This window comes from Meles meles, chromosome 19 (genome assembly GCF_922984935.1).
Source record: "Meles meles chromosome 19, mMelMel3.1 paternal haplotype, whole genome shotgun sequence".
In the NCBI taxonomy this organism is placed as follows: Eukaryota; Metazoa; Chordata; class Mammalia; order Carnivora; family Mustelidae; genus Meles; species Meles meles.
The window spans coordinates 58,942,364-58,960,666 of record NC_060084.1 but is presented as its reverse complement, the minus strand read 5'-3'; the positions used below and the strand labels follow the sequence as shown (position 1 = coordinate 58,960,666).

Below are 18,303 nucleotides of genomic sequence, written 5' to 3'. Positions count from 1 at the left end.
TTAAATGTCTTATGTGTTTTGTGTATCTTTCTCGTTGCACTTTGGGTTTCCCTTGATTCCATGTGTGTGACTATGTAAGGCAGATAAACTGGTGCCCCCCCCCCCCCCACGAATGTGCAGCTGGGGCGAAGGAAAAAAAAAAAAAAAGCTCAGAAGTGGGCTAGGCAGGCTAGAGCGGAAGCTAGAAAGAACGCCCCTACCGCCTGGGCTGCACGGTGCGGCGGCGCGGCTGCAAGTTCTGAGCTGCTCGCCTGTCCAGGCAGTCGGGGGCCTCCCGACTCCTGCAGCTGCTCGCCATCTCTGTGCCCTTAGGAGAGAGGGAAACACTATGCCTAGCAAAGAAAATGTGCGATTTTAGAGACAGAACCAGTAAGTAGGAGACAAGTATGCCAGAAATAGAAACAAGAAAGATAGTGGACAGGAGGATATAAGGGAGCCAATGGCTGTAACCAGAGCCAACTGGGGTTGGTCTAACTCAGGACAGAGACCTTAAGGAATATTCCCAAGCAGCTGCCAAAACTTCTTTGTTTTGGGGAAGTTCCCTGCTTTCTCTGGCCTGACTTGGACTGCTTAACCCTAAGTTAAGTTTAATGTTTCAATTAAGATCGACATGCTTTTAAGTTATCAGCAGTAAATGTAAAACTTCAAAGTTTACTGAAGGTCAAATAAGCTCATGTTACTGGTTAAAATTTGTTAGCAAAAAGAAATTACTAAACTGATGGTTAACTGTCTGTCTCAAAGTTTTAATAGGTAATTGCTGAGATAGCTTTCAAAGTCTTTGGTAACCTGAAACTTGAAAGTTTTGCTTGGATGACAAATGGAATTAAATTTGTTGGACATCTAGGTCTTTTCTGAAGAAGATAAAATGCTAAGGCATTGATTACTGAACATAGGTTTGTGCTTTTGACTTCTTACTGCAAAGAAAATAAGAATATTTAAATCTGTTGGTAAGCACGGTTTGTGCTGAAGGGATTCACAGATCGGCATCTGAGGATTTCTGTGATGACCGGTCACAACTGGTTAATAGCTGATTAAGGTGTTTCTAAGAGGACAAAATTCTGCTAAGTGTAACTGAGACTGATGGAAAAAAAAAACCCAGCCCTCAAGGTGATTTAGCACTCTCCTAACATACCTCCACATAGATTATACTTCCAAATGAAAGGGCCATTTGGCCTTGAGAGATTCAGAAAGCGGCCCAACCTTGAGGGACTGGGAAAACACCCCATTACCATCCCCCATTGCCTGTAACCATAGAAACTCACTCTTACTCATAAAGAATGAGAGGGGAGACTGATCACCTCCCATTAGCCAGGGATACCCAGAGGCGGGTGTCCGACCTGTTTGAATCTGAAGAGTGCCTGACTGTGTGAATGTGTCTGTATGGCTCCACCGCTCTGGCTACAGAGTCTGAGTGGGCTGCACCCTGAGTCTCGCGGGGCGTCACGTCATATGGCATATCGGTCATCTACTCCACGGAGTAGCCTGGTCCGGGACTTATACGGACAGACCTTACCTAAGATGCGCCTAAGTTCCCACTAGGGATGCGAGCAGGACAGCATCTAAAAGATCCCCCTCCCTTTGTCTGCGACATCATTCACGATGGGAAGGAAACCTAGTAAAGGAAAAACACTGATATAAATAAAGGTGGTTTTCTCTCTGTTTAAAAGGGCAACATTTTCTTAGGTTAATTGATCTGTTATGGTTTTCTCTTTGCCTGCCCAGAAAACCCAGTTTCTATGTTTTGTTTTATCAGGTGTTTAACAGCCCTAATTCTATTTAGGCATGTGTTTTAAAACTTTCTAAGGTTTTAGCAATTGTTGACAAGATTTAAATTATAAATGAGATCTCTTTGACTCATAAGGCTTTTCCTTGGTATACTAAGTTACTCAGTAAGTACTGCTAAACCAACAATAAACCTTGGGTTACATTTGGGTAAATGCTATAACTATTCTAGAGATTCTATGCACTTCCTGAAGTTTTAATGTTTTGAGAGATCATCATTTGAATTATGGAAATGTTACGTGTCACAGAAGTAACCTGATCTCCTTGCCAGCTAAATTGTAAACTCTCATCTCATCAGCTCTAACCATATCCATTCTGAGTTTTTGTCATTTGTAATTGTTTTAATTGTCTTATAAGATAAATTCCGTCTTAGAAGAAATTCATATGGGAGACTTTCAGGACAAATACAGGTCTTTGATATGTTAAAATACTGAAACTGAAATGGGTAAGAATTTCCAGAAGTAAGAGCTGCATTCGGACTAAACCAGAATTAGTAACATGGGTCCTGGGGGCTCCCCCGGGACGGCCCAAGGACTGCCATTGGACCCTTGGCCAGAGAGATGAAAGAGGAGGCCCACACAACTCCCTAATGTGATAGATGCTGCCTTCCCTTTGACTCGTCCTGCCTGGGATTTTAATACGGCCGAAGGTAGGAACCACCTAAATCTTTACCGCCAGTTACTCACAGCAGGTCTCCATAATGTGGGGCGCCACCCCACCAATTTGGCTCAGGTAAGACAGGTCACTCAGGGGTCAGAGGAATCTCCAACCGCTTTTCTAGAAAGGCTCAAGGAAGCTTATCGCAGGTATACGCCTTTTGACCCAGATAGTAATGAACAGAGAGGAAATGTTTCAATGGCATTCATTTGGCAGTCAGCACCAGATATAAGAAATAAACTACAGCGCTTAGAGAATCTACAAGATTTCTCTTTGCAAGATTTATTAAAGGAGGCAGAAAAGATTTTTAATAGAAGAGAGACTCAGGAAGAGAAAGAGGAACGACTTAGAAAGTTGCAGGAAGAAAGAGAGGAGAAACTGAAGAAGGAAGCTGAGGAAAGGGAAGAAAAACGAGAGCGTAAACGAAGTAAGGAACTTAGCAAAATCTTGGCCGCCGTAGTGCAAGGCAGCCAAGGACCAGAGGCAGGAAAGTCAGACAGGGAGGGAGACATAAGGAGGTCCCAAGTAGACCGAAACCAATGTGCCTACTGTAAAGAAAGGGGACATTGGGCCAAAGAATGCCCAAAGAAATTCCGACACCCTAAGGAAAATGCTAAGCAAGTCACAAGACTTATGGCTTTAGACGAAGACTAGGGCCATCAGGGTCAGGAGCCCCCCCCCCCCGAACCCCAGGTAACCCTAACCGTTGGTGGGCAACCAGTCACCTTCTTAGTAGATACAGGGGCTCAACACTCCGTTCTAACCAAGAGCCTCGGACCATTAAGTGACCGGATGGCATGGGTTCAAGGAGCAACAGGAGGAAAACTATATAAATGGACTACAGAGAGAAAAGTACATCTGGCTTCAGGTAAAGTTTCTCACTCATTCCTTCATGTGCCTGACTGCCCCTATCCACTCCTGGGGAGAGATTTATTAACCAAGCTCAAGGCTCAAATCCATTTTGAGCCTCAGGGGGCCACTGTGACCGGCCCCAGCGGGACTTCTTTACACGTCCTTACCCTACAGTTAGAAGAAGAATATAGACTTCATGAGGAGCCCTCCCAACCTCAGAGAAACATAGAGTCCTGGCTTGTGTCTTACCCAGATGCCTGGGCGGAAACAGGAGAAATGGGACTAGCTATTCAGCAGCCCCCTATTCACATACATTTAAAAGCAACCACCGTTCCTGTCAATGTTAAGCAGTACCCCATGTCCAATGAGGCCTACCAGGGCATCAAACCGCACATACGGCGGTTACTAGACCAGGGCATTTTGACCCCATGCCGGTCTCCCTGGAACACTCCTCTGTTACCTGTCAAGAAACCTGGTACCAATGATTACCGACCGGTTCAGGACCTCAGAGAGGTCAATAAGAGGGTAGAAGACATCCGCCCTACGGTGCCCAACCCTTATAACTTACTCAGCACCCTCCCTCCAACCCATACCTGGTATACAGTCCTAGATCTCAAAGATGCTTTCTTCTGTTTGAGATTGAGTCCTCAGAGTCAGCCCCTCTTCGCCTTTGAATGGAGGGATCCAGATTTGGGAATATCAGGTCAGTTAACCTGGACACGGCTACCACAGGGGTTTAAGAATAGCCCAACACTGTTCGACGAAGCTCTTCACCAGGACCTAGCCGACTTCCGGGTAAGACATCCCTCTCTGATCCTGCTCCAATATGTCGATGACATCCTATTAGCAGCTACCAATAAAGAGGACTGCCAAATAGGTACTGGGGATCTCCTACAGGCCCTAGGTCAATTGGGATATAGGGCATCCGCAAAGAAAGCCCAAATTTGCCAGATTAAAGTCACCTACTTGGGCTACGAGTTATATAATGGCCAACGATGGCTGACGACTGCAAGGAAAGAGGCTATATCTGGTATTCCAGCACCTCAAAACCACAGGCAACTGCGGGAATTTCTAGGAACGGCGGGTTTTTGCAGATTATGGATCCCAGGGTTTGCAGAAATAGCGGCTCCTCTGTACCCCTTAACCAAACAAGATACTCCTTTTGTTTGGACTGAGCAACAACAGCAGGCATTTGACCATATCAAACAAGCGCTCCTTAAATCTCCAGCATTAGGCCTGCCAGACATAACAAAACCCTTCGACCTCTTTGTTGCCGAAAAACAAGGATTTGCTAAGGGGGTCCTAACTCAAAGACTCGGGCCTTGGAGGCGCCCTATTGCCTACCTCTCCAAAAAGTTAGACCCTGTGGCGGCAGGCTGGCCACCATGTCTAAAAATGATAGCAGCAATCGCGGTCCTCATCAAGGACGCAACAAAACTAACTTTGGGACAGCCCCTAACCATCCTGGCTCCACATACAGTGGAGTCTCTAATCCACCAACCACCAGACCGCTGGCTGTCTAATGCCCGCCTGACTCATTATCAGTCCCTCCTCCTGGACTCAGACAGAATCCAGTTCGGACCTATAGTGACTCTTAACCCCGCAACTTTATTGCCCACTCCTGGGGAGGCACCGCTGCATGACTGTCACCAGATCCTTGCTGAAACACATGGGACACGGCCCGACCTAACTGATCAGCCCATGAAGGATGCAGATCTGACCTGGTATACTGATGGCAGTAGCTACCTGCAGGATGGAAAACGACGGGCAGGAGCGGCCATCACGACCGACTCTCAAATTATATGGGCAAGCGCGCTGCCAGAAGGCACCTCGGCGCAGCGGGCAGAATTAATTGCCCTAACCCAGGCCCTCCAACTGGCAGAAGGTAAGAATCTTAATGTCTATACAGACAGCAGATATGCTTTTGCCACTGCCCATATTCATGGAGAAATTTATCGGTGGAGGGGACTACTAACCTCTGACGGTAAGGGGATTAAAAATAAGACCGAAATATTGGCCCTATTAAAAGCCTTATTTCTCCCCAAGAAGCTGAGCATAATGCACTGCCCTGGCCATCAAAAAGGGGATACCCCCGAGGCGAGAGGAAACCGCCTAGCTGATGTGACAGCCAAACAGGCAGCTTTGGGGCCCCAGCTATTAACTGTCACCATACTCACTGGGACGGAAGGGATAGATGGGACACCCATTTGGAATTATGAGGAGGCTGACTTGGACTTCATACAGAAGTTAGGGGCCGATTACAACTCAGCCCTGAACCGATGGGAATACCAGGGAAAGGCCATAATGCCCATAAAAATGGCAAAAGAATTAATAAATCATCTTCACCAGTTGACTCATTTAAGTGCAAGTAAAATGAAGACCCTAATGGATAGGGCAGATCTAAAAGACTTTATCCCCAAAAGAAACTTCCTTCTTCATCAAGCGGCCGCTAATTGCAAAACCTGTGCTCAAGTTAATCCTGGAAAGACTGTTATTGGACCAGGGGTCCGGGTACGTGGTCATCAACCTGGCACACATTGGGAAATTGATTTTACCGAAATTAAACCTGGCATGTATGGATATAAATACCTCTTAGTTTTTCTAGATACCTTTTCAGGATGGGCAGAAGCCTTTCCTACCAAAAAGGAAACCACCAACATAGTTGCCAAAAAGCTACTGGAAGAAATTTTTCCAAGGTATGGAATGCCGGAGGTACTAGGGTCTGACAAAGGGCCCGCCTTTGTCTCCCAGGTAAGTCAGTCGGTGGCCAAGCTGCTGGGGATTAATTGGAGACTACATTGTGCTTACAGACCCCAGAGTTCAGGACAGGTAGAAAGAATGAATAGGACCATTAAGGAGACTCTAACTAAATTACTGCTTGAAACTGGCTCTAAAGATTGGGTGTCGCTCCTACCTCTAGCACTCTATCGGGCCAGAAATACTCCAGGCCCCCATGGGTTAACTCCCTTTGAAATTCTCTATGGCGCTCCGCCCCCTGCTGTCACATTCTTTGCGCCAGATATCTCTGCTCATTCCCCCTCCCCCTCTATACAGGCCCATCTGCAAGCCTTGCAGCTGGTACAACAAGAGGTCTGGAAACCCCTGGCAGCCGCCTACGAGGAGAAACTTAACACCTCACTGCGGCCCCATCCCTATAAAATTGGGGACACTGTCTGGGTCCGCAGACATCGAGCCACGAACCTCGAACCCCGTTGGAAGGGACCCTACATGGTACTCCTGACAATGCCCACGGCGCTAAAAGTTGAAGGGATTGCAGCCTGGATCCACGCCTCCCATGTAAAAGCGGCACACCCAGAAGGACAAACCGGACACCCTCAGAACTCGGAATGGACCGCCCAATGCTCCCCAAACCCACTAAAGATAAGACTTATTCGCCGTTAATCCTACTCTTTTGCTTATTCTCTTTCCTTTCCCCTGTAAACGGCACCAGCCCACATATCCCCAAACAATTAACTTGGCAGGTCATCTCTCAGACGGGGGAAGTTATCTGGTCCATTAAGGGCCTACATACCCCTGGTAATTGGTGGCCTGCTCTCACCCCTGATGTCTGTCAGTTAACCATCCTAGACTTCTATGAGGGGAAAGAAAAGCTCCGATACCGGAGGGAACCCATATCCCTCACAATAGCTCTATTGTTAGGAATTGGAGGAATAACAGCAGGAATTGGGACAGGAACTTCTGCCTTACTTCAAGGCAACCAGCTTATGCAGTTGCAAGTCGCCATGACTGCTTGAGGCGATAGAGAAATCAATCACGGCCTTAGAAAAATCCTTAACTTCCCTCTCAGAGGTCGTACTACAGAATAGAAGGGGATTAGATCTACTGTTCCTTAAAGAAGGAGGACTATGCGCAGCCTTAAAGGAGGAATGCTGTTTTTATGCTGACCAAACGGGGGTAGTTAGGGAGACGATGGATAAGCTTAGAGAGAGATTAGCCCAAAGGAGAAGGGATTTTGAATCCCAGCAAGGCTGGTTTGAAGGCTGGTTCAATCGATCACCTTGGTTCACAACTTTATTGTCCACCCTCATGGGACCCCTTATTATCCTATTATTGATTTTATCATTTGGCCCTTGCATCCTAAGTAAACTCGTCCAGTTCATGAAAGACCACTTGTCAGTAATTCAGACCATGGTACTGACACAGCAATACCAACTCCTTAAACAAACAGGGTCCCAGACTAGCTCAATGCAAGGGCAGGACATGCAAGAACAAGACGAATGGATATAAGATTCTATCCATGATCAAGAAAGAGGGGGGAGATGAAAGAGTGCTCTTTGCATAGCAAAGGAGCAGTTAATTAGTTCCTTTGCTATGTGAAGAGTACCCCTGCCTGCAAAGACCCTTCCCCCAGGGTTGAATTCAATGTAACTGCCTCCCCCAGGGTTGAATTCAATGTAACTGCCTGGCTTTTAGGATGTAAATAACCAACTGCTCTTTTGCTTTTCTGTAACCGCTTGGCTCCCTCAATACAGTGTTAGTTGGTAACTTCATAACAGCTGTTTCTTAGCAAGATAGGGCACTCCCTGCAAACAACCTTCTCATGAGATATGGCCTAATACCTGACCACGTAGGCAGGGGGCCGCATAGTCATGTTAGTCACGTAGGCAGGGGGCTGCATAGTCACATAGACAGGATACTTTTCTGCTGAATCACAAGGCCTAAACTCCCCTCTTTGTTTCCCTTTCCCGCCTTTCTCTTTGCGCGCGCAGGTATCCCAAAGCCAATCCGTAAACACCAAGTATGCCTTTTTCAAAAGTTCAAACTGTCAGCCAATCAGCCCCGCCTCACCCAAAACTTATTTGTGCCTATCTATAAAAACCCTGCACCACCCCAGCCTGGTGTGCTCAGCTGGCAGGAGCTGCTGACCACCCGCAGGCGCCCGTGTTACAATAAAGATCCTCTTGCTATTTGCATCCTGTGGCAGTGTTGAATTCTTGGGTACGGGATCCGAGGGTCTTACACTTTCAGGAATGGATAAGAATCAAATTCAGGAGACAAAGCCATCAGAATGATTGTTTTAGTCACATGCTCAGCTTAACTATATCTTTTCTCAGACATCACTGCTACAATTTCTCTAAGATCTTCACATTTTTATCATTCACTGGTATTTCCACTGAGACATTTCTGAGACAATCTCTGAATCATTATAGAGCCATTGTCAGTAGCTTTGTGTAATTTGCATTTTATAGCTGTTTTTCTCGGATAATGTCAATTCCTCTTGCAGAAAACTCCCTGTAATCCCCGGGGAACTGATAACCACTTTCCAGTAATGAGGTGAGCTCATAGATTTAAGTTACCCTCTACATTTTGGAAATCAGAGCACCCTTTTCATACGTGCTAACACCTGTAAACCCTGAAGCCACCGTCCGCTATCAGAATAGCACGTCTTTCACAGTTCTGTTGTTCAGTGCTCGCTTCGGCAGCACATACACAGTTCTGTTGTTCAGATGTCAGATTTCCAAAAGGTAGTGACTTTCAGTCTATCCAAAAAGAGATACTAAATAGATACAGAGTATCTAAGTTGCTAAGTTGAACATAGTAATTTACTGTACAGTCAAGGGAGATACCTTCTGTGCTAATTACTTTATATTCCTTCTTCGGGGTAGTCCAACATCCCTCTTCGATATTTCCTGTCATGACAATCTGTTTTTTTCTGTCTTCCCTGATCAAACATAGAGCGACCGATCAAACCAAGTGTAACTGACTTCATAGTGTATGGAATTTAATTGCAACGTGACGTGTTGAGCCTGCACGACTACAGATGGTAAGCGTATTTGAATCTGTATGTAGCCTCTGGGAGTATCTGAAATATGTTTAGCTTCTGGGAGCAAGCGGAGCTTCATGGAGTCTGGAATAACACGTCCCTGCACTCTTGGGTGAACATTTACAAGCAACACACAACACTCCCCCCAAAACTTGAGTTCTCCTTCTTTAAGTCCCTTCTAGTCTCTTGGACTCATAGACCGCATCTCCCAGCGCAGCTCCTGGATCGAAAATTGTCTGCGTGTCCGCAGCCGAGCACCCTTACCCATGGCGTCTGATTCCGTGGGAACTTCATTACCCTGTATGCTCCGCGCCTAACGGCCGCCTCGCTGAACCAATGAAGGTTCACAACAGGCGTCTTCCGTGTGTGACACCGAGCGCGGGGCGGGACTTCCGGCGTCCTCCTCCGGGCGGTCATTTTGGCTTCTCCCCTGTGTTCATCCGGGCAGAAGTTCCGGAGCGCTGGGTGTGTGCGAGGTGATTTGCAAGAGAAGGAGTCAGAGGAGTCTTTGACCCCGCCATACAGAGGAGGGTTTGAGGCGAGGCGACGTTGCCCTGGGGTGCCCCTCACCAGGGCGGGTGTAAGAACCGCCTGCCCGTTCCCGGCCCCGCTCCGCCCACAGGCCCGGATGGCGGCAGCCACGCTGAGGGACCCGGCTCAGGTAAATGCTGCATTTTCCGCCCCTCACCGCCACCCAGATCCTAAAGCTCCGGTTGAGGGGCGCCGGCTCATGTCCTCACATCCCGCGTCACTCTAGGATAACGAGGCACTAGTAGGTAGGATCCCGTTTCTGACAATGACTCTGAATAAACATGACATCTCAGCTTCCCGGTTTCGTTTCACTGGTGATTAGTTATGGGGAGCGTCTAATTTCACTGTTGTGATTAGGCATGGGGGAGTGTTGCAGGCAGAGGAACCGACCTGTGCAAAGGCGTGGACGTGCCGCTGAGCTGGGAATATTCGGGACAGCTGGGGGTGGTTGTGCCTGAGGGGAGCATTGTTGGAGGCGGAGTCTCACCTGGAGGAGCAGGCCGAGGGTTGTGCCTGCGTGCTCAGGAGTCTGGCAGCTGTGGATAATTGTAAACAAAGGAGCGACACGAATGACATTAGGGTTTTTAAAGGCTTCTCGAAGGCTGCTGGTTGGAAAAACAGATGGAAGGGGAGTGATGGAGACATTGAGGCATTAGGAAGTTGACTCCTTTTTCGAGGACACAGAGCTAGTAAGATGGAACACTTGAGACATAAAAGGTAGACTCCAGTCATAAATTCACTCGCTTACCGGCCAGGCATGGGTACACAGAAGAGTCTGAGCCCACTGAAACCCGACATGTATCATCTATAACCTGCCGGTTAAAACATGGCTACGGACGCACTTACGGAACCTACACAAGTATGTGTAGGGTGTCCTCTCTCACTGGCTCCTGTTTCCACTCCTGTATTCTCCACTGTAGTGTGCAGGGACTACGTGCCATTCTTCCACACCTTGGGTCTAGGGACCCTGAAGAAACCCCAAGCCTCTGCCCTGGGGCCATATGGAGAATTATATGGAGGTATTTCCATTTGGGACACCTGATGTAAACAGGTGTGGAAAGGTTATCTCAATACAGGGCTGTAAAAACATTTGTGGAGGTAATCTGGGAGCATTAAGGAAACCAAAGCTTCCCTTTCCTTCAGGTGGGAGCAGTAAGATGGGATTCAGGACCGGAGTGGCTGCCTGAGAATTGGTAACCTGTACTGGAGGTGATGGGTACTTTGGGTCTGAGAAGGGAGATGTTCTTAGCCAGGTCTTAACAGGCTTCTTCCGCCTGCATGGTAGCGAACAGATTGTGAGGATGAGGGAAGAGGAAGGAAAACTAGGGTGGAGTCCACTGTAGTGGTCCATTTGAGGGTTCATGGGACAGAGTGGTGGCTTAGAAGTGGCTGGACTCTGGATCAGTTTTTATTAAGAGTCAACTGGATTTCCTGATGTGCAAGGGAAGTCACATGATTGGTCTCTTTGTATTGCTGTATAACAAAATACCACAAGCTTGGCGATTTATAAATTTCAGAAATTTATTTCTCACAGTTCTGGAGGCAAGAAGTCCAAGATCAGGATGCTTGCATAGTCAAGTTTTGTGTCTAGTGAGGGCCTCCTTCCTAATTTCCTCCCAAAGGTCCCAGCTCCTAATACCATCAGTTTGGTGGGGGGGGGGGGGGTGTAGAGTGTCAAAATACAAATTTTGTGGGGGATAAACATTTTTTTTCTGGAACAGTGAGAAAGTGAAGCACAGGATTCAGAGATGACCTAAAGATTTTTGATTTAAACAACAGGAAGGATGAAAATTCCAGCAGATAAGGGGAAATTCATCATAGAGTAATTTTAACTGGGGATATCAGTAACTTTCTGTTGGCTATTTTAAGAAGATCTGAGGTGTTTCAGAGACCATTGAGTGAGAGTATCAAGTAGGCAGCCGGACACCCACATCTGGAATTCTGGGGAGGGGTTCAGGATGGAAACATCCAACATAGGGTGGCAACCATATATGTCCAGGTAGGTGAGTTATATTTTGGAGGTGCAGTCTCTAGGTAATGATGGTAAAACCATTTTCAGACTAGGAAAGGAAAGGTGGTGGCTGAGAACTGGGCCTCTTGCTTGGATATCTGGTTGATGGCTTTGAGTTTTCTTTTCTTTTTTTTTTTTTTGTTTAAAGATTTTATTTATTTATTTGACAGCGAGAGAGAGAGAGAGAGATCACAAGTAGGCAGAGAGGCAGGCAGAGAGAGAGAGAGAGGGAAGCAGGCTCCCCGCTGAGCAGAGAGCCCGATGCGGGACTCGATGCCAGGACCCTGAGATCATGACCTGAGCCAAAGGCAGCGGCTTAACCCACTGAGCCACCCAGGCGCCCCGGCTTTGAGTTTTCACATACTTAAGTTAGTGAAGTGGCACGAAGGTGAAAATGTCAAGGACAGGGTAGACTCAGAGCCGATGAAGGGCTAGTAGAAGAGTGGACATGAGATGGATAGAGAGGCATAGCAGTTGGCACATTAATACTCAGTCCTTGGAGCTAGTGTTTATTTCACTCAAAGGACTTGATGAATTTTGTGGCAACTTTGGTGGGGACTGGGATATTTCATTTAGGCTGGAGGATTAGGTTAGGGGCAAATCTGTGAGAACTTTTTGCAACTCAGGTGGGTGACTGGTGGAGCTGCACTTTGAATGAAGGACTAAGTCAAAAGAGGAAAGTTCTGACTGCAGTAGGCACAGCAAGTGCAGCACAGAAATGGAAAGAGGCCATGGGTATCTGAAATCTGCAGGTCATTCTGGGCTGTGGTGGTTGTTGTGGGAAACAGACTTAAGCAGGGAGAACTACATAGCAGGCTTCAGAGCTGCCTCTGACGGTGAGGCTCATCAGAGTATCAATTGGGTCTTGACTGGGTTTACAAAAACCTTTCTTGGATACTATGCAGTAGGTAACATGAGGCCAGGAGATGCTTGTCCTGTCCTGTGGGGCAGGAAGTGGTTGTGGCTTCTAAAAAGAGGCAGGGAAGAGCCTCTCCAGGAAACTAAGATATTTAAAGGCGATCATACATGCTGTAGTTAACAGACACAGCACAGGGAATATGCATTTGTAGAAGAGATTTGAGTGACCCCAGGACTTCTGAGCTAGGGAGATTAGTGAAGGTCTTCCCCTGCACAGGCGCAGTTCTTTTTTTTTTTTTTTTTTTAAAGATTTTATTTATTTATTTGACAGAGATCACAAGTAGGCAGAGAGACAGATGAAGGGAAGCAGGCTCTCCACTGAGCAGAGAGCCCGATGCGGGGCTCGATCCCAGGATGCTGGGATCATGACCTGAGCTGAAGGCAGAGGCCCTAACCCACTGAGCCACCTAGGAGCCCCATTTTTTTTTTTTTTTTAAGATTTTATTTATTTATTTGACAGAGATCACAAGCAGGCAGAGAGGCAGGCAGAGAGAGAGAGGTGGAAGCAGGCTCCCTGCTGACCAGAGAGCCCAACGGCGGGGCTCGATCCCAGAACCCTGGGATCATGACCTGAGCCAAAGGCAGAGGCTTTAACCCACTGAGCCACCCAGGTGCCCCACAGGCGCAGTTCTTAATGACTGGAAGTGTTGGCTGTTTTTTCAGATGCCCAGATCTTGACAAAAGAATGCAGAGCATACGAAGAAATAAGGAAATATGGCTCAATCGAAAGAACCTGGAAACTAGCCCTATAAAAATGTAGCCTCTGAATTACTTGACAGAAATTTAAAACGACTGTCCTAAAGATGCTCAGTGACTTAAGAGAACACAGACAACAATATCAGAAAACAGTTCATGGACAATGTAAGAAAATCAACAGAGAGAAACTGTAAAAGAGAACAAACCAGATATTCTAGAGCTGAACAATACAACAGTTAAACTGGAAAATTTACTAGAGTGGTTCAGTAGCAGACTTGATCAGGTAGGATAAAGAATCCGTAAACTTGAAGACAGGTCATTTGAAATTGTCAAGGCAGAGGAGTCACTCTTTGTTTTTTTTTAAGATTCATCTATTTGACAGAGATTACAAGTAGGCAGAGAGGCAGGCAGAGAGAGAGAAGGAAGCAGGCTCTCAGCTAAGCAGAGAGCCCGATGAGGGGCTCGATCCCAGGACCCTGGGATCATGACCTGAGCTGAAGGCAGAGTCTTTAACCTGCTGAGCCATCCAGGCGCCCCCAGAGGAGTCACTCTTAAGGGACTTATGGGATAGCAGCCAACTGACCAGTATATGCATTATGGCAGGCCCAGAAGCAGAAGATTGGGACTTTATTTGCAAAAGATATTCAGCAGGACAAGTATCTAAAATAAAGAATATCAATAGTTATAATTTTTTAAAAAGAACAAGCAAAACGTGAACAGATATTTCCAAAAGGAAGTTATGGCAAAATGTTACATAAAAAGATATTGGAAAGGGTCATTATTAAAATGAAAAATTAAACCCATAATGACTTAACCACTGTGCACTTTTTTTTTTTTTGACAGGGAGAGAGACCACAAGTAGAGAGGCAGGCAGAGAGAGAGAGAGAGGGAAGCAGGCTCCCTGCTGAGCAGAGAACCCGATGCGGGACTCGATCCCAGGACCCTGAGATCATAACCTGAGCCGAAGGCAGCGGCTTAACCCACTGAGCCACCCAGGCGCCCTCCACTGTGCACTTTTAAAATCATTAAAATTAAGGGGCGCCTGGGTGGCTCAGTCGTTAAGCATCTGCCTTCAGCTCAGGTCATGATCCCAGGGTCCTGGGATTGAGCCCCACATTAGGCTCCCTGCTCAGTAGGAAGCCTCCTTTTTTATTTATAAGCTGCTTTTGTTACTGCTGTTGCTTGATTGTTTTTGTTTTTTAGATTGCACACATAAATGAAATCATATATTTGTCTTTCTCTAATTTATTATGCCACTTAGCATAATACCTTTTAGGTCCATCCATGTTGTTGTGAATGGCAAGATGTTTTGTTTTGTTTTTTTTTTTTAAATAATCTCCATGCCTAAAGTGAGACTTGAACCCATGACCTGGAGATTGAGTCACATGCTCTACCAGTGAACCAGCCAAGCACCTCACGATTTCATTTTTTTTAAAATGGCTGAGTAATATACTCTTGGGTGCATATATACACAGACACCTCACATCTTTATTCATTCATCTACCAGTGGACGCTTAGCCTGGGTCCATATTTTATCTATTGCAAATAATGCTGTGGTAAACAGGGATGCATTTTTTGAATTAGTGTTTTCATTTTCTTCAGGCAGATACCCTGAATTGGAATTGGCAGAATTGGAATTACTGGATGGTATATATTTCTTTTCTTTTTGTATATATTTTCTTTTTTTTTTAAGTACTAAAGTATTTATTTTTTACTAACATGTGATGTATTATTTGGTTCAGGGGTACAGATCTGTGAATCATCAGTCTTACACAATTCACAGGATCGTATATATTTCAATTTTTGTTTTTCTAGGGATCCTCCATACTGTTTTCCAGCGTGATTGCACCACTTTACACCCCCCCCCCCAAACTCCCAAACACACACAAAGCACAAGAGGTGTCTTTTTGATACTAGCAATTTTGAGTGGTGTGAGGTGATAAATCATTGTGGATTTGATTTGCATTTCCCTGATGATTAGGGATGCTGAGCATCTTTCCATATCTGTTAGCCATCTGTATGTTTCTTTGGAAAAATGTGCATTTAGGTCTTATACCAATTTTTAATTGGCTTGTTGGAGGGGGTTGGTGTTGAGGTGTGTGAGTTTTTTATATATTTTGGATATTAACCCCTTATTGGATATTGTCAGGTTTCTCGGTAACTAAATGGAAGTGAGACCGCCAAGACAAAGGAGGGTCCGAGAACACAGATCTTTATTGTGGGCACCCTCTGGCGAGGTTCCACAACTCAAAAGAGGGCAGTGAGTCGGGGAAGTCGGGGGCAAGACAAGGTGACAGGGGTTTACATAAAGTTGAAAAGCAGAACTGTTTCCTATTGGTCGGCTCATATGCAAAGGGAGGATTGTAAAATGACCAGTCAGGGTTACTTCCTCTATGTAAAGGAAGGGTTGTTAATCCGGCCAGTCAGAGTTACTTCCTCTATGCAAAGGAAGGATTGTAATCCGACCAGTCAGAGTTACTTCCTTTTCTGGGGTTTGAGGGGTATTGGGTTCGGTTGGGGAAGTCCAAAAGAAGAGGTGTAGGGGCTTGCCTCGAGCTGTCAGCAGGTCATTGATCCATTGGCAGCCCGAGAGGAGGTGATGACGGGAACCTCGGCCATTTTGGGGTATCCGCCATCTTGAAGAGTTTTCCTTCCTGCCCGGCCCCAACAGATATATTATTAGCAAATATCTTTTCTAATTCAGTAGGTTGCCTCTTCGTTTTGTTGATGGTTTGCTTTGCTATGCGTAATTTTTTTACTTTGATGTAGTCCCAACTCATTTTTGTTATTTCCCTTTTCTGAGGAGATATATCTAGAAAAGTGTTGCTAAGGCTGATGTCAAAGAAATTCCTGCATATGTATTCTTTTAGTTATATGGTTTCAGGACTTACGTCTAGGTCTTTAATCCATTTTGAGCTTATTTTTATGGATGGTGTAAGAAAGTGGCCCAGTTTCATTCTTTTGTCGGTAGCTACCCAGTTTTCCCAACACTATTTATTTATTTTTAAAGATTTTATTTATTTAAAAAAGCTTTTATTTAAAAACTGAAGCTTTTAGGGGTGCCTGGGTGGCCCAGTGGGTTAAATAAAGCCTCTGCCTTCAGCTCAGCTCTTGATCCCAGGGTCCTGGGATCGAGTCCTGCATCGGGTTCTCTGCTCGGCGGGGAGCCTGCTTCCTCCTCTCTCTCTCTGGCCGCCTCTCTGCCTACTTGTGATCTCTGTCTGTCAAATAAATGAATAAAATCTTTAAAAAAAATAAAAAATAAAAATAAATAAAATAAATAAAAGCTGAAACTTTTCACCATCGAATATGATGTTAGCTGTCATTTTTTTTAAACATGGCCTTTATTATGTTGAGATATTTCTTCCCTGAACCCACTTAATTGAGTTTTTATTATGAACGAATGTTAAATTTTGTCAGATGCTGTTTCTGCACCTATTGAGATGATATGATTTTTATCCTTCATTTTGTTAACATGTTGTGTTACATTGATTGATTTTCAGATATTGAATCATCCTTACATTCCTGAAATAAATCCCACTTCATTGTGGGATTGAATGATTTTTTTTTTTTTTTTAATTTTTTTTTTATTTATTTATTTATTTGACAGAGAGAGATCACAAGTAGACAGAGAGGCAGGCAGAGAGAGAGGGAGGGAAGCAGGCTCACTGGCGAGCAGAGAGCCCGATGCGGGACTCGATCCCAGGACCCTGAGATCATGACCTGAGCCGAAGGCAGCGGCTTAACCCACTGAGCCACCCAGGCGCCCCTGAATGATTTTCTTAATGTATGTTGAATTTAGTTTGGTAATCTGTTGAAGACTTGTGCATCTGTGTTCATTAGGGATATTGATCGGTCTGTAATCTTCTGGTTTTGTAGTGTGTTCATCTGGTTTTGGTATCAGGGTCGTGGCTAACTTTAAGAAATGAAGTTGGAAGCATTCCTTTTCTATATTTTTGTAGTATTTTGAGAAGGATCGGTGCTAATGCTTCTTTAAATGTTTGGTAGGGGCGCCTGGGTGGCTCAGTTTAAAGCGTCTGCCTTCGGTTCAGGTCATGATCTCAGGGTCCTGGGATTGAGTCCTGCATTGGGTTCTCTGAGCCTGCTTCCTCCTCTCTCTCTCTGCCTGCCTCTCTGCCTACTTGTAAAATAAATAAAATATTTTAAAAAATGTTTGGTAGGATTCACTTGTGAAGCCACTGTGATGAAGTCTTAGAACATAGGTGAGGTTCGGTGGGGTGAGTGAGGTCCGGAGCCTATGACCAAGAAAGAATTCTTGAGACATCTTTGGTGCAGAAGGGTGGTTTATTAAAGCACAAGGACAGGACTCGTGGGCAGAAAGAGCTGCTGCCCGGGGCTGTGAGGAGTGGTCCATTATATGCTTGCAAGTTGGGAGGGGGTCAGGGATGGCGTTTTAAATCTCTGAGGAATTTTGGGAGCAAGGTTTGCAGGACCTTGAGGGGCTAGCTGTTGTTCGGAAAAAGGTGATTCATTACCAGTAATAAAACCTTTGTTGTGAGACTCTTTAGATGTATATCAGTGGGCCATATGCTTGGGCTTGATTGTCAATGCGCATCTTGGAAGGTTTAGAGATAAAGAAAGCTTCCAAAGAAGTTGTTAAAGTAGACTTTGCAAAATCCTGGTTCGGGGTGGTGGGGGGGGTTGTCAGGCTATGATCGCCCTTTGCCCATAGCAAAGTGTTAAGGTGGAGGCAGTTGAGGAACGTCACTTTGCCTGTTTCAAGGGCTTGTCAGTGGGTAAGGAAATTTAATAATTTTTCTTCTGCCTGTTTCCCACATCATTTGGGTCCTGGACTTTAGTTTGTTGGGAGTTGCGGGTTGTTTGTAGGGGTGGGGGTGGCGGAGGGAGGGGCAGAGAGACTCTTAGCAGGCTCCATGCCCAGCACAGAGCCCGATGTAGAGCTCATTCTCATGACCTTGAGATTGTGACCTGAGCCAAAATAAGAGTTGGACGCTTAACTGACTGAGCAACCCAGGCGCCCCCTGTTGGGAGTTTCTTGGTTACTGATTTAGTTTTGTGACTAGTAGACAGGCTGTACAAATTTCCTATT

The 18,303-nt window shown here is 45.7% G+C and overlaps 2 protein-coding genes across 13 annotated transcripts in view; both read left to right on the top strand.

Moving 5' to 3' along the window:
• The window catches only part of LOC123931895 (zinc finger protein 211-like), a 55,715-nt gene that overhangs the window by 18,567 nt on the left and 18,845 nt on the right, over positions 1-18,303 (top strand). For 7 of the 12 annotated variants that reach the window (XM_045989575.1, XM_045989573.1, XM_045989576.1 and 4 more), the window contains one exon: positions 8,989-9,076. The gene's annotated coding sequence lies outside the window, so the exon portion shown is untranslated. Of the gene's footprint in view, positions 1-8,520; positions 8,587-8,988; positions 9,077-9,479; positions 9,738-10,750; positions 10,801-18,303 lie in introns of those variants that run through there. The other 5 variants (XM_045989579.1, XM_045989580.1, XM_045989583.1 and 2 more) reach the window with 3 other exon arrangements.
• LOC123930649 overlaps positions 1-18,303 on the top strand; it is a 35,052-nt gene that overhangs the window by 8,745 nt on the left and 8,004 nt on the right. The window contains 3 exon segments of the mRNA XM_045986838.1: positions 2,350-6,042; positions 6,346-6,588; positions 9,699-9,737. Of these exon segments, the coding sequence (XP_045842794.1) occupies positions 2,350-6,042; positions 6,346-6,588; positions 9,699-9,737 (3,975 nt within the window).